The sequence below is a fragment of the Ostrinia nubilalis genome, chromosome 13 (genome assembly GCF_963855985.1).
Source record: "Ostrinia nubilalis chromosome 13, ilOstNubi1.1, whole genome shotgun sequence".
Taxonomy (NCBI): domain Eukaryota; kingdom Metazoa; phylum Arthropoda; class Insecta; order Lepidoptera; family Crambidae; genus Ostrinia; species Ostrinia nubilalis.
The window spans coordinates 10,195,921-10,212,303 of NC_087100.1; the positions used below are offsets into that span (position 1 = coordinate 10,195,921).

The 16,383-nt window shown below is 34.0% G+C and overlaps 1 protein-coding gene across 1 annotated transcript in view; it reads right to left on the reverse strand.

Moving 5' to 3' along the window:
* The window catches only part of LOC135077650 (transmembrane protein 184B), a 30,136-nt gene that overhangs the window by 13,242 nt on the left and 511 nt on the right, over positions 1–16,383 (reverse strand). Inside the window, exon 2 of the mRNA XM_063972210.1 lies at positions 14,643–14,802. Coding sequence (XP_063828280.1) covers positions 14,643–14,801 — 159 coding nt within the window. The 5' untranslated portion in view covers position 14,802. The remainder of the gene's footprint in view (positions 1–14,642; positions 14,803–16,383) is intronic.

A 16,383-nucleotide genomic window follows, 5' to 3' on the forward strand; every position in this document is an offset into this window, starting at 1 on the left:
AAATGAAAAACCTCAAGTCAAATAGAGATTTGTATGCATTATTAAAAACCACGATGAAAGATCGCGCTAGTTCTTTAGCTAGTAGTACGAGAGCCCACGACCATAATTTTTGTCTCATAGCAATACGGTCAAAACCGCATCAAATCGATAGATACGATTATCCTGAACTCGAAAATACCAATATCAGACATTTTCCGCGTAGCGTTTGATCTGACCGAATTTTCAAAATTGTCAAAGAATTTTACCGAACTGCATCATAGCAATATGTCTGATTTGCAGACTGTAGTTGAATGATAGTTCTGAGATACCGGAAACATTATTTTCAGACGTTAGTGGTGTAGCGCAAACCCGTAAAATCACTTAAAAAAATTAAAAATGAGACAAAAAAAATGTCTCATAGCAATACGTCTGAAAATCTTTTTTATTAGTAAATTTTGGTTATTTGATGCGAACAAAACAATTTTCAGACGGAAATGTGAACGCATTAAATTTTGAGACCGTTTTGAAAATGTTAACAAATTTTACCGATCGGTATCATAGCAATATGTCTGAAAATTGTTGGACATGATAAAATAAGTTGTCCACATGTGCAAAAAATTTATATCAGACAAATTAAGTGTAGCACCTTCTCTATCATACAACTTTTTGATACACTTAAAGTGTCTGAAAACAGGTTTTTGGTAATCATGGCAGCAATACGAAAAGTTGAAAAAAAAATTTATCCGTATTGCTATGATACAGGTCGGCTAAATTTGTTGACATTTTCAAAAATGCGCACAGGCTATATGCTACGCGCAAAATGTCTGAAAACAAACTTTTTCGTAATACAATTATAACATCTATGTACATTTTCACTATCAGACGTATTGCTATAATACCGACTGTCTTTTTTTTTGACACAGCAGAAATGGCCTCCCACGCAGTTGCTACACTTTCGACCGTTACTACACACCTAGTCGGGTTCAGAATCATACAATCTAACGATTTTATAGGGTTTTTGCCGTATTGCTATGAGACATGGTTTTGGTCGTGGGCTCTCGTACTATAGGATACTAGAGCTGTTTTCGCATACACTCTCTTCAGATAAACAGAGGTAAGTACTAACGTAGTTAATACTTTATGAACATAAAGAAATACTATAAAACAGATATAGTAAAAAAATCATATTGTCATCATCTCAAAAGATTGTCGTTGAATTTAGTACATACCATACATACATTTTGTATGTATTTTTTTCTTCATTTATGATTGTGTTAGGTAGGTACTGAGTTACACATTTTATTTATCAGATAACTATAAAAAAAAAACAATAATTTCATTGACATTGTTTGTCGCAAGAAGAAGTAGTGTCATTATAATGAGCACCAGTTTTTAGCTACAAACGTAGATTGGCTTAGGCAATCTGTTGATTGGAGTCAGTTTTGTAGTCCGCTAAGTCCCTATAAAATTGCATTAGTATGTATCTAACAGCTAACAGAATATAAAATCAAGCTCGACAAAATCGAACAAAGTGATTGTGTGCAATGAAAAATCAGGCGTTTGCAAAAACATTTCTTTCATAAGTTTAACACTTAATGAGAATAAATTTAGAGTATTGTTAGATTATGTATCTAACAGTTAACAGAATATGAAAACAAGCTCGACAAAATCGAACAAAGTGATTGTGTGCAATGAAAAATCAGGCGTTTACAAAAATATTTCTTTAATAATTTTAACACTTAATGAGAATAAATTTAGAGTATTGTTAGACTATGTTACTCTTTAAATATGGAAACAGACCAAAATGAGTGAGTATTTGCTTTTAATTGAACAATAAATACAAGTTTTTCATCACTATATTTTAAGATTTTTTTTCACTTATATTAATTGCCATCTAATAAGTAAAATCTATCACATTAGAAAGATAAACTTGTCAACCTTACACTGTAAAAATTTGAAGTTACTACGTTGACGCAATCTCATTTTATTTTAAAAACACTGAGTAAGGAAGCGATGTCCAACGCTTTGTATGGGCTCGATCCAGTGTGGGACGGGGCGAACACTAAGCGGGAGGGAGAGTCGCATTCTAGCGAGGTGCACAAGTAGCTCGACCTCCCATTACTTATTAAAAATGGGATTTACATAATAAATGTCACATTTTGAGACCCGAATGTTCTCAATTTTCATTAATATTCAAACCGACAGATGAATTTTATTCTATTTATTATAATTGAGTTTTCCCGATATGCCCCAGTTATACAGTAATTAGTTTTGTTATAGGATAAGGAGGTTTCCTAATATTTTCATGGCGAGACACGATTTCGTGCATAGTAATCACCTTCATTTCCTATTGTATCGACGAAGCCAACAGGTATCGAAAATAGTTAATTATGTACTGAAACTTTTTGCATGAGTTTTAGCATTGTTAAGACACCTAAGAACTTCCCTGTAATGAATTTGAAGTCTACCCATCAAGAAATTTCTGAGAAAACTAGCTGCGACAGACACTCTTGTGGAGTGGAGCCTTAGTAGGTACGTTGTTTTGTAGAGTTCAGTATTTTGTAAAGTTTACGGAATCCTAAAATGGAATACTTATTTAAAACAGGCTTCGTCGAAACATGCTAACAATTAAACATTGTTACTTCAATGTCGATAACAATAAAGTTATTATCATCGACATAAACTATATTTGGATGGGAATCCTATTCCATTGAAACACTCACATCTTGAATGAGGTTGTAGGTACTACTGTAATCAAAATTAAGGTCAGAGAACTCCATTGTCTTCCGAAATAGTAACTCGTAAATGCTGAGAAAGACGCTTCGAATCGGGTCGAATGGTTTCAAATTGCTGCCTGATTTACGGTCCGATGCCCTTCATTTAGATCACAAGTACTCCGAACCATGGCAAATAAATATTGGAAACGAAAACTTACGCCCGTATTCACAAACACTTGCTTGCTTAAATGAAGCAGCAAATCGAACGCGCATCGTTGAATAGAGCTCTGTGATTGGTTCATGTGTCACCCTGTGCGTCTACGCGCACTGTGAGACCTCACAGTAACGTTTGTGAATACGAGAGTACTTATTATTATTCTGTGATACGGGCGTCAGTCGCAATAGACAGAGACAATAAATACAAAGTGCGGGCAAATGTTTCTAAAGATGGTCTCAGTAACCACTGAAGTAAGATAATATTCTCACTACACTCTCGTGTGTTGAAACCTCATTCGTTATGCAAGACAATAAGTCAAGGGCCATCAGTCAGCTATATGAGAGTGGAACACGTATACACATGCTCATTATCCTAAAATGGCAAACTAATTTTAATTACATTTTTTTGCAAATGGCCAGGACTATTATGTCGTCATATTAGTATTCTTAACTATGATGGTCACGCTTTCTCATGCTAGATTTCAGTATGGGTGAAAGAGATAAATAGAAGTGAAGAGCTGATATCGTCTCTACGAATAGCCCCGTTTTCTATGAATGCACAATACGTAAGGCATTTAGCAACGAGTCACCGGCCATAGAGAACGATGCATAACATAACACCTTTTCACACTATTTGGAACATTAAAACTGTTTGGTTCACGTAATTACGGCAATCGGTTACTGGGTTCTTGCAATATGCCCTCTTATGTGAACTGCTTAAGTTTTTTCTGAAATCTTACAATAACATAGTAAGACTGGCTATGTAATCTGCTTAACCACATCAGTAAGTAGGTACTAGGTTTTCTTTACGATTAGCAAATGGCCACTATTTGTTTTTTTCTACGTTCATTAACAATCCAGGCATAAAATTATAGACACATTTTTGAATATCAATTACAATAATTCGCTTACGAAAGAGGAAATATCGTATACGACTCTATTCATCATCTATATTTATCTTCTAGGATTCTAGATTACACATATATTATCGTTGAACCTGCTACTGGAAAAACTTACTATCATCATAATAGTTGATTAATGGGTTTATTAAGTGTCAATTTCAGCAAACATTTATTTTGATTGTACAGCAACCTGTACCCCGTAGAAGATTCTGAGAGAAGAGTAAACTCTACAATCTCCACATAATACAGTTACATAGCAAGGATGTCGGTGGTAACTGGTACATACAAAAACCCTGGTACAATAATAAAAATTAAGCAATGGTCTATAAATAAAAGGTCAAATAGGCGTATTTTTCCTTGTTCCAGATGTTGGAGTGCTTCGAGTACAAAACAATACTCATACTACAGTACGAAGTGTATTGTAATAATCAATTTGTATTCACAACGAGTTCTGTTCTATTTAATTAGAAAACATAACAATTGATTCTAAGAACGTCGATTGCCGTCGGTCAGTTTTTAATGTGGAACTTATTCTCTTAACGAAGGACCACTGTAGGCTACTTTAGAAGGCAGGCATTGTTATAAAAAATATTTCAAATATTCGCAGAATTTTGGTTCTGCTATGGAAACCATAGTTGCCAAAAAACGAGACGCAGCATCGCAATGCCACTCCCATCCATATCTACTATGCCAAAATTTTTCAAGTGTTTCAGCGGCTTGGCGCGAAATGTAATAAGATTTACTATCGCATTTTTAAGGAATACGAATACGAACAGAATGGAAATCCAACTATGGAAGTCCGTCAAACAAGTGGTATATCAAGAGCATTGAGTGGAAATGAGCGTGACGCAATATTTCTAGTAATTCCGTTATCTTTACGTAGACTAGGTGTGATTAGTCACATATTTGTAGCAGGTGAAAATGCGATAAGTATTTCTTTAATAAACATAATGATAAATGGTATTTTAACTTTATAATTTGACAATACTGCGTCTGATAGAATATAGAAATTCTTTTTCAATTTCCAAAGAAGAAGACACCTTGAAGTTTGTAAACTATACAATTAAAAATGCATTTTCTCTAACTTAATTAAACATATAGATCATAATTAGCACCTATCAAATCAAAAGCAAATGATTGCGTGTTTATTTGCTGAATTACCTAACCATGTCTTGTTTCTGTTGCTAATTTTTGATTAATTGATCATAAAACACTGATGATGGATGACTCAATCATGCGATACAGTAAGGAAGGCCCCAAGTCTTCACCTAATGCCTGCCTACACCTACATGATCTATGTAGTAAATGATCGCATAGTTATTTTTGTATTTGGATTATCCTTTTGTATTTCCATGTTGATGACCACGGTGCACAGTGCCTTGATCTCACCTGTTATCTACGCTCTAAAATGTTGACAGGGGATTCCATACTAGGGATATTTTTTCTCTAGTTTCTAGTGATATCGGATATGATATTTTCAATTCACATGGTCAGCGGTCACCCAGCGATGTGTAGGTAATCTGATTTGCCCTAATAAAATTACGAATCCGAACTATTTCTGTTCTTAATTATGATTTACTAGCTTTCCGCCCGCGGCTTCGCCCGCGTGGAATTTTGTCTGTCACAGAAAAACTTTATCGCGCGCGTCCGTTTCAAAAACCGGGATAAAAACTATCCTATGTCCTTTCCCGGGACTCAAACTATCTCTATGACAAATTTCATCAAAATCGGTTCAGTGGTTTAGGCGTGAAAGAGAAACAGACAGACAGACAGACAGTTACTTTCGCATTTATAATATTATAGTATAGATAGTCTGCCATTCTGCCAAAGTAAGTAAGTACATCAAACGCCACTCTTGTGAGAAGTGTCCCGCGTGGCACCCAACGTGGTTTTAGGATGTCTTTACTTTCTCGTAAGGTTATCGTAGAATGGCGATTCGTTTGACTTTTCGAAATGGACGGTACAAATATGGTACAAATAAACAAAACTGGAATGGCCTACAAGTGGCGATAACGCGGCGCTGATAAAGAAACAAAAGAATTACTAATAACACCGCGCTGAATTTACGACTACACCGCGCTGTATGCGAAACTATAATTTGCATGTTGCATAATATGTTGAATTAATTAATTATTAAGCAATTAATTTTTGTAATCGGTAACAATTGGTCATAATAATCGTTAATGGAAATAAAACATCAGTAATATTTTCAGATATTTTTATCAGGAGCCTGTTTGTGTTCGTCGTTATCTCCTGATATTCTGTGAGATCACAAAGTGGGTTTATTTATGACTGGAAATTGCGATGAGTAAAAGCTCAGCTGTTCATTAAAAATAGGTCGACCTAGTTTCATATTAATGGATTTTTATAGTCTTTGGTGCGCAGTAAAGTAATTGAACAGCTGCACGGTGGATCGAAATGGCATTAAAGTGGACATAGGGATTTTTTTCGGAAAATCGAATTTTAAAAATTGCCAATCGATAGTCCTTTGCTCACTCATCACGACATGTCATATCACATTTTTCTCTAAACCTGATACTTTAGCTTAAAAAAAATAATTTGTGTTTTTTTTGTATGAAACGAGATATAAAGTGCTAATTTTCTCCGAAGACCTGCTAGATCGTGACTTGAAACAACCTAGGTCGGTATAACTGCATTATTTATTAATATTCTAAGCTATTTCCAGCTGCTCCAAACCGCAACTAAGCCTGTTAAACGATTCCGAAAAAAATTAAAATTGACTCTTTTTGTAATTGTATTTTAGTTCTTTTTTTTAGAAAAAGCTTCGATTACGGTACTAGAAAGTGATTTTATCGTTAGGTGACATTGTTATCTATTCTCAGAATCTGTTAAACCCTTTCTTTCCTATCAGCACATGACTTTAAAACAACAATGAAGTTACTCATACCTCGTAAATAACGTGTTTTGCGAATAAGCAGATAATGGTCAGGGGTGGGGGTAAAAAACAGATAAGGATTGTTTATTTGTTTTAAATTTAGTTTGGGCTGTGTAACGTCACCAATAACATTCAACTTTAAATGCGGTTTTTAACATGTAATTACAATGGAAGCTATTGTGAATAATATAGATTTGTTCGTAGTCTTAAGAAATACCTTAAAACCTTTGATGGACAGTGAGGAACTTTATAATCACCTTTTGCTAAAGGCAAGTAAACGCTCTTAACACTGTTTTCTTTTTCAGCAGAAAATGGTACATTTGTCAGAAGAAAACAGTGTTAAGAGCGTTTACGCCGTTTGGCGCAAAAACAGTACTTTTTCCACCCGTTACAATCATTAACCAGTTACATTACAAATATGTTATAGGCATAAATAATTAGGCAATTTCGTCGTCTAAATAGTTAGTTGAGATAATATTTCGATTAGTATAGTATTTAAGAATTCTATCAAGATAAGTCCTCACAGGTTTTCAAATTTCCACATTAGCGTCAGTTTACAAGCTGAATTTTTTATAAAAATACTGTGAAAACGATATAACAAACATTTATATCCTATAGCATAGGTCCTTAGGCAAATAGTTAGTTTAGAAAATTCTTAGATTTAAGCATTTTACAATAAGAAAAAAGACATTTTACATTTCACAAATTCAAAGAACGTGAAATACCCAAAAATCTAAGTGATTTTTACACCATTATTCTTCTTGATGATGGACAAAAACTGTCATCTATCTCTTCCCCAATTTTTAAGAAGAAACAGTGATTGGCTTGAATCTCCAATTAACTGGGTCTGGCAACTAGTTTTTGATGAAGACAAAATTGAGGAAAATGTTCTGTTTCTGAGTTAATTTATGTAACGTGTAATTCATCTTTTTTTCTGTTTCTGAGTTAATTTATGTAACGGTTTCCTCGGGATAAAGGAAGTAGTCGAAGCATGTAGTGTAGAAGTTGGCATGTTTTCGGTAATAGCATCTATATATTTTAACGTTGTTTTTTCACTAGGTTCAGTAATTGAACCAACATTTTCCTCAATTTTGTCTTCATCAAAAACTAGTTGCCAGACCCAGTTAATTGGAGATTCAAGGCAATCACTGTTTCTTCTTAAAAATTGGGGAAGAGATAGATGACAGTTTGTCCATCGTCCATTAAGATTAGTACAAAAATTCCGGCAAACTTTTTTTAACTTAACACTGTTTTCTTCTGACAAATGTACCATTTTCTGCTAAAGGTGATTACAAAGTTCCTCACTGTCCATGAAAGGTTACTACGAACAAATCTATATTATTCACAATAGCTTCCATTGTAATTACATGTTAAAAACCACATTTAAAGTTGAATGTTATTGGTGACATTACACAGCCCAAACTAAATTTAAAACAAATAAACAATCCTTATCTGTTTTTTACCCCCACCCCTGACCATTATCTGCTTATTCGCAAAACACGTTATTTACGAGGTATGAGTAACTTCATTGTTGTTTTAAAGTCATGTGCTGATAGGAAAGAAAGGGTTTAACAGATTCTGAGAATAGATAACAATGTCACCTAACGATAAAATCACTTTCTAGTACCGTAATCGAAGCTTTTTCTAAAAAAAAGAACTAAAATACAATTACAAAAAGAGTCAATTTTAATTTTTTTCGGAATCGTTTAACAGGCTAAGTTGCGGTTTGGAGCAGCTGGAAATAGCTTAGAATATTAATAAATAATGCAGTTATACCGACCTAGGTTGTTTCAAGTCACGATCTAGCAGGTCTTCGGAGAAAATTAGCACTTTATATCTCGTTTCATACAAAAAAAACACAAATTATTTTTTTTAAGCTAAAGTATCAGGTTTAGAGAAAAATGTGATATGACATGTCGTGATGAGTGAGCAAAGGACTATCGATTGGCAATTTTTAAAATTCGATTTTCCGAAAAAAATCCCTATGTCCACTTTAATGCCATTTCGATCCACCGTGAGCTGTTACTAAAATATGGGCATGTGCATATCTCTATGAAGCGCATTCTAGAAGTGCATTATAAAATTCTTATCACCAGATAAGTCTTGAAACTTTACACCGACACGACACCGTGTAAGTATGCAATGCATGACGAACGTGGTTAGGTTTATCCAAAGCAGCCAACCTATCTAAAATATCATATTGCACTGCAAACGTGCGAAGAAAGTTGTGGACAATCAGATATGCCCACTTACTCGGCGAAACTGTAAAATCAAGTTGCTAATTTGTAAAGAAGACTCGACACATCGAGACATGTAAAATGTCAAATTGGCGCAACGGAATGACGCCGGTATTCACAAACGATGCTTGCTTAATAATAGGGCTCTGTGATTTGTTCTTGTGTCACCCTGTGCGTCCACGCGCATTGTGAGACCTCATAGTAATGTTTCTGAATACGGGCGTAGTGTGCGAGTACAGTTGAGTAGTTTCCTCAACGTTAATTTGTAACGTTAATTTGAACGTCACGGAATTTCCTGTTAATAATACAAATATGTGGTAATAGCATGGCGGGGAAATCAACTAATTATTCAATTTTTCCCCAAAGAAAGGTCTTTCTGTTCGCATTGTTAGGGATAGACTGAAATAATTCATGTTATTACAGAAATATTCTCGCAAAATACTTACAGGAATTTCAGAGTTTATCCTCTACAAATATTATCAGTATTCAAGCATTGCATAAAATAAAGAGGGATATTTTGTATTGGTCAAAGAGTTAAGAGACAATAAGTATTGCTGGATTTAAAATAATGATTTCGAATTTTATTTAGATTAAAAATAGTAAATCAATTTAAAAAAACATGTCTTAATAAATAAACTAACAAACCAGAATCAATCTCATGGTCGAACGTTTCGTAAAGACGATTCGTGAGTTCGCAAATCCTTGATGAGGATGACCATGACGTGTTCATTACTCATTCATGCTTGCCACAAGGCGGACTCGAACTGATGACGTATGCCAAAATGTGAGAGAACTGTGAGTCTGTGACTGTGACAAAAGTGCTATTTGTTTACTCCAAATGTACAGTCGATAGCACTTAAGACTAAATTTTTGTTGCAAAATAGCCCACATTACTAAAAGATAAGATTCTACTGTAATTAGCATGATGTGCTGTCGTCCATCCATATAATTTTTATAAGAGAATAAAGTTATTCGTTTAATAAAATAATCTATTGGTATCGCAAAATAACATATTTTATGAACTATACAGTCTTCATCTATAATATCTCCAATACTCTTGGGCGTTTCAGATATTGACGTCATAATCGTCGACACGTTTCTCCAGACTCCAGTCTCAATTAAACGTCTTCAACAACCCTACGTACACTCACTGTAGAGAATATCGAATAACATGAACGGTCATTGGCTCGTGTAATTTGCAGAGTAACGTTATTAATAAATAATAAATAAAGTTACCAGGCGGGTAAACGTAATAAGATGGCTCGTTGCTACCTGGTCGCACCCTGAATGTGCGTTCTCTAGTATCAACTTAGTATCGATTCGACCGTAGGCGTAGTTTATTAACTCGACGTAAACAGCGACAAGCGACGGAAAGATACGCACCTACACTTTCTTTCTACTATGAGTGAATGTGAAAACAGGCAGAAAAACCCGGCAGTCTAAATAGGGTTGTCAGATGGAAGGTGGAATTTTTCCTTGGAAATGAAATATCCGTTTGTGCTAATTGCAAACAGGTTTTCGTGCTGACTGTTACTTTAAAATTAGCGCTTAAAGCTCAAGCCTTGCGATAATGACGCACGGTCAATGAAACATGGAAAAACGACTCAAATACGTATCGTCCTTTCAATAACGTATTGTATCAACGCTGCCGTTACGACACGAATATTATGTGCTTTAAATAAATGTGCATTAAAAGGCCTATTTTCCCAAATATCGGACTAACTAACTGCCTAGTAGTAACCTTGACACCACTGGAGTGGTAATGTCGTGGACGGCTGATTTAGATTCGCACAAAATGGTCTGAATTCATTTAATTAAATCTGTTTTTCAATAACAATTATAAATTACACAAGTATTGATTATAAAACCATTTTCATAACCAGTTTTGCTGCTTCTAAATACAGAAATAAGTATGCTGTAATAACATACCATGTAGGAATTCAAAAAGTTTTATAAACTTGACAAGGAAATAATATATTGTCGTTTTTGCGCATGTCGATATTTGACTGACGATTGTCAGTTCATTGTGCATCTCGAAATAAAATGTACCAAAGTTATTTTTAAGTTATATTGACTTCAAAACTTTTAAATAATTCAATTTTAAACTTTTTTTCTTTGCAATTTGGAGTGAAATGGCCACCCAAACACCAGAGGAGTAAATTCGGAAATTTCGGAATGGACAACACGCATAAGTTGTAATATTAAGTTAAATTATGACTTAATTTAAAGTTTAGATCACACACATTATACTAGTTTTTATTTCACCTCAATCCATCCAGTATTACCGAAGATAGAGCCTCGAGAAGTTTACGGACTTTTTAAAATTTTCAAAAATTTCCAACATTCGCGCGTGACGTCACAACATGATTTTGCAGCCCCCGCACGTTAACCCATTTACCACTTTTTGTCTTTTTCCAACTAAAATAAAATTTTACCTAACTGACAACTGTTGTTAGTTGTCATCGTTCAATCACATTTCAAACTAGGCGCTAAAAAAGTAACCATTATTATGCCACCTATTGCCAATTTTGTGCACTATGAAGCCATTTTTACATTTATGCACTTAAATATAAATTTTCTGGAAAAATAACCAAGTTTGTGTCTCTGTGCTCAATAACGAGTAAATAGTCCAGTTATTTGTTAATTTTACTTGGAAAGTGTTCCGGAATTTTTGAAAATTGGTGAATATATAGATTTCGCTATGTTCTTTCCGAATTTTGTGACCTCGTTTATAGCCGCGCGCGCGCCCGCCTTATTGAAAAAAATCCGCCTTAAAAAGGTTTTTGACAACTACTTTTTTCATTTTATAATTTTTGGGACATAGACAAGCTAAGAAGCTTTGATAAATTTCATGTAATGTAAGTTAAATAGATTTAGAGTTGTGAAACAGTCAAATTAATGTACCTGCTAAATTGCGAGTTCTTTTTTCTTTGATCATGGCAGGACACGCTGCCGGGTGTCCTAAATATGCTGAGTTATAAAAAAATTCGCGTTGCTGAAGTATACATTTTTTTTTGTCTTGTTTGTTTCTACATTACATAATTGTATCCTACTAATATTATAAATGCGAAAGTTTGGATGTCTGGAAGTTTAAAATAAAGTAAAGTAATGTTTATTTCTCACCAACACAACATAATATTATGATAACAAACAATCAGGAAAAATAAAAAGTAAGAATGTTGGTGGGTTGATACCTGAACTAGGAAGTTTCCTGTGTCTCAGGTTTGTTACTCTTTCACGCAAAAAGTACTCAACGGATTTTGTTGAAACTGTACAATATTATTGTTTTGTTTGTAACCCAGATTAACATATAGGCTATAATTTATGCCGATCTGTGACACATAGCTCGTAGAGACGATGGCCATTGGGGCAGAAAATTTCTTGAGTGGCGACCACGGGCTGGAAGACGTAGCGTGGGCAGGCCTCCTACTAGGTGGACCGAAGATCTGGTAAAGGTCGCGGGAAGAACCTGAATGCGGGCAGCGAAGGACTGTTCATTATGAAAAACTATGGAAAACCCAAAGGCCTCTCGCCTTTGTCCAGCAGTGAACGTCATTTGGCTGTAACGACGAAATAGGAAAGAATGTAACTATCAAAAATCTTCTCTAAGGCAGCATTTTTCCAATTTCGCAACGAGCGCGGCAATCACACTTAACTAACAGACTAACAGAGAGCATAGCGAAATCTATTTAAATCACCAATTTTCAAAACTCCCGGAACACTTTCCAGGTAACCACGTTAATTTGTACCAAACGACTGGACTATAATTAAATTGATATAAAAATTTGGGTTCATCTTCTCAAAAACAAAAGAACTGGTGCTAAAAGGGTTAAGTGACGTTTTGACATTTGTAGAGGGCCTTGTAGAAGGGGAGGCTATGGTGCTGAATGTGGATTAACTTGAGTGTCATAGTAACTTATTAGACTGCTAAGCTTGATGATAAAAAGAAAAATATTTTATTCAATGTAAATAGTCTGGTCATAAGTTCTGTCATATGATAATAACTTTTGAATTTTGAATGAAGGTTTCAAAAACATTTTTTACTGAATTAGAATTAAAAAGAAAAAATGTGCGATAGTTCGAATTTTATTGTATGTGTAGTGGACGCATAAAGAAGTCCGAACTGCAGTTGTCACGTTGCATTGCTACGCGCCAAAGCAGATTTTCGTTGTGCTGAAAAAGCTTAATTTATCTTTTCATTAAATGATAGGTATAGGTGTACCAGAATCTCATGGCAAACAAAAATATTGGAAAAGTGTGTCTTTCATATGGCAAATGTCTATGGCTTTATTGTCACCTGTCAAAGTAAATCAAGTGAACTGTCAGTCGCTGCAGAAATTTTGTAATCTCTTCATGCCTATTTGTTTTTTTGTGAAAAAGTCGAAAAAGCTCAAGCAAGTCATATTGTTTTCAATGTGTATTGTCAATCAATTAATTCAAAGTCAATCTTTGATTTTAAAGCGCGTCGTTGAGTTGACAGTAAGTTGGAGTGAAATTGGATACATTTAGTTTATTACCTAACTGCGTCAGAAGGAGGGTTTTTTTAATATTATTCTTATAATAGCTGCTTTATCGGGGGTTTCAGGTGTGCCTCACAAATTGGTGCAGAGGAATGGTGAAAATGTTATGACCATGTAAATAAAATTGTAAAAGATTTCATCAAGTAAGATGTAAGATAGAATAATTGAAATGGTGGAAGAGCAATTTATAATAAATACCTCTTTATCTTGATCATCTATTGAAGAAAAGTGGAATCCTTGGAATCGTTTTCTAGTTCTGAATGAAGTGATTAGTTATAATACTTATAACATTAGTTACATACATACATAATAAAATTAGTTACATAAAGTAATATACGATTTACTTATTTTTCAAGACATTTTCCTATTATTATTACTGACGGGATTGCTACCATGTATCTTAGTTTTGAGTTTCCAATATTTCGGCACTGTTGCAAGCGCCATGGTCACGGAGTAACTGAAGAAATTAAAACCAGACATCGTTCAGATGTGCGTTCAAAAGACCTGAGATTTAAAAAAATCCCACGTTTTGTTTAAACAGTAAGCGAAAAAAAAGTAACTTGAAAAATATGGAATACAAAATGATAAGGTATGGTAAATGATAAGTCTTTATCAATGAAGAAGCAGAAGTTCAATTTCATGTGTCCTCCATCTAGGCCAGTTTCCATCGTCACTCAAAGTTTGGCTGCGGTCTCAAATTTGGGCTTTATTGAGGTATTTTTTGGGTGAGAGGCATAAGAACTAATGCCGTTTTATAATATCAGAAATTCATACTTAAAGGTAATCAACCAGGTACAAAGTATTTCCTTGTATGTTAGTCTGCCACTTGTACTTGTATGTTAGTAAGTCCCGAAATCCCCGCTTCGGCTCCCCTACTAACCATTCTAACCATTGTACACAGATAATATCTTACATGCAGCTTTTCATGTTACTACGTCACATTTTCAAAATCCGCGCGGAAAATCGCTCCTAGCAGAAGAGCGCACTTTGAGCTTGAATATTTCAGTCATTTTTAAAGATATCAAAAAAGTAAAAATACAGTATTCATTCTAATTTTTTGTAGTTTTTTTTGGCATCTTCAACAAAAATTGTGCGCCATGTCCATTGTACAATGTTATTAATATTAATGATAAGCAACATGAGCAAAAATATCAACAAATTAATTTTGCACCCACCTGTTGGCAAGTAATGAAGAGGGCTGTCCATACAAATATTCCTGCGATGACCTGGGCAGCTAGGGTCTGCAGGAATGGCTCCTGTGAGCGTTCGAAAATTTTGTGCACCACTTCAGAAATCGGCTGTGGCGCCAAAGTGACGGTGTCCGTCGAATTCATTCTAGAACAAAAATTAAATTTATTAGTACCTGTTTAAAGTATAAAAATAACGAAACATGAAACCATAAATAAACATGTGTAACGATTTTACAAATTCAATTAATAGTCAACATAATTTTTAATTTAATTTCTAAAGGTGCTTACTTGCTAATGAATATTAATATAATCTGAAAATAATGAAACACTCCAACTTAATATGTGATGCAATAATACGACTTTTTCTTTAGCAATTATAAGATTTGTATATGGATTAGCTCTAGCTGCCTTGAGATTTAAGAACAATATTAATACATCAATTCACTTGGCATTATTTTTATAAAATTCTTAAAGTAAATCACTATTACTATCACAATTAATATTTCAAAAGTCAATGGGCCTGAAGTGCATTTCTGAAGGCAGTCAAGCGTCAAAACAATAGAATTCAATAGACACATTGTGTAACTAATGTAGAAATATTACTGTATCACACCCAAATGTTATTTGTTTGAATAGGAGTTATTTAGAAAACATCTTACTCATCTAATTACACAGCAAACTATTGTGTAATTAAGTGTTGGCTTTCACAAGCAATAAAGAAGAGCCAGCGTTTTGCTAAATTGTAATCAATTAAACTTTTATTTTAAGACAAATAGCAATTTTATGTTTAGATCAAGGCCCAATTATTTTTACAAAAATTAATTAATTAACAGTATGGTCATGAATTTAAAATTATTTCAGATGAGAAGCAGTGCGCAATAGACTAATTAATAAATGCAACGGTGTGCAACTCTTTTTTTTTGTTCAAAGACTAAGCAACAATATAATATAACCAATTAATTGGCTAGGCAGGGAAATTGTAAACAGGAATGTTTTAAAACAACATTAATCACATATAGGCACGTACACCCAGCTCAAAATTTATGGTATGAAGCCTAATCTCATGTATAGTATGTCCCACTTAGCAATATGAGACAAGGTCTTTTAGCTAAGGTCAAGATATCTTATTTTTTTATATTTTTGAATTGTTAACAGATAACAAATTCTTCAGATTCATTTGCAATTTAAATGCATAATGTCCTACATATTATGACATGGTGTCAAGGTGTATTTCTACTTTTTATTTCTTTATTAGACTGCCTATTACATAAATAAACAGTTCAAAATAGGTAAATAGGTTTAATACTTTCTATTTCTCAGTATATTAAAAAAAGCAACCAAAGATTTTGAATTGTTTTTCTTCCCACGTTATTACCTTGACAACAACATGCACTATCTGATAAAGTCCATAGAAATTCACTTCATATTATGACATATTACTGAGTGAATGTTTAGTAATATTACATCCAAATTACCTACTTAAGATTCTACATACTGAAATTTTAAGCATATAGGTAGGTACCTTCTTAAACCTGATTTATAGCATAAAACATTTTGAGATAACAGGAATACTAATAAAGAATTTGTTATCAGAAGAGCACAAGCTGTCTGTATCAATATGCTCATCTTAATTTGTGGAGCAATTGGTTTCTCAATAGGCATCTCATACACAGTAGCAATTAAGATGTTCAATCACCATTTCACTTCACCTACATGCTAAATAGAA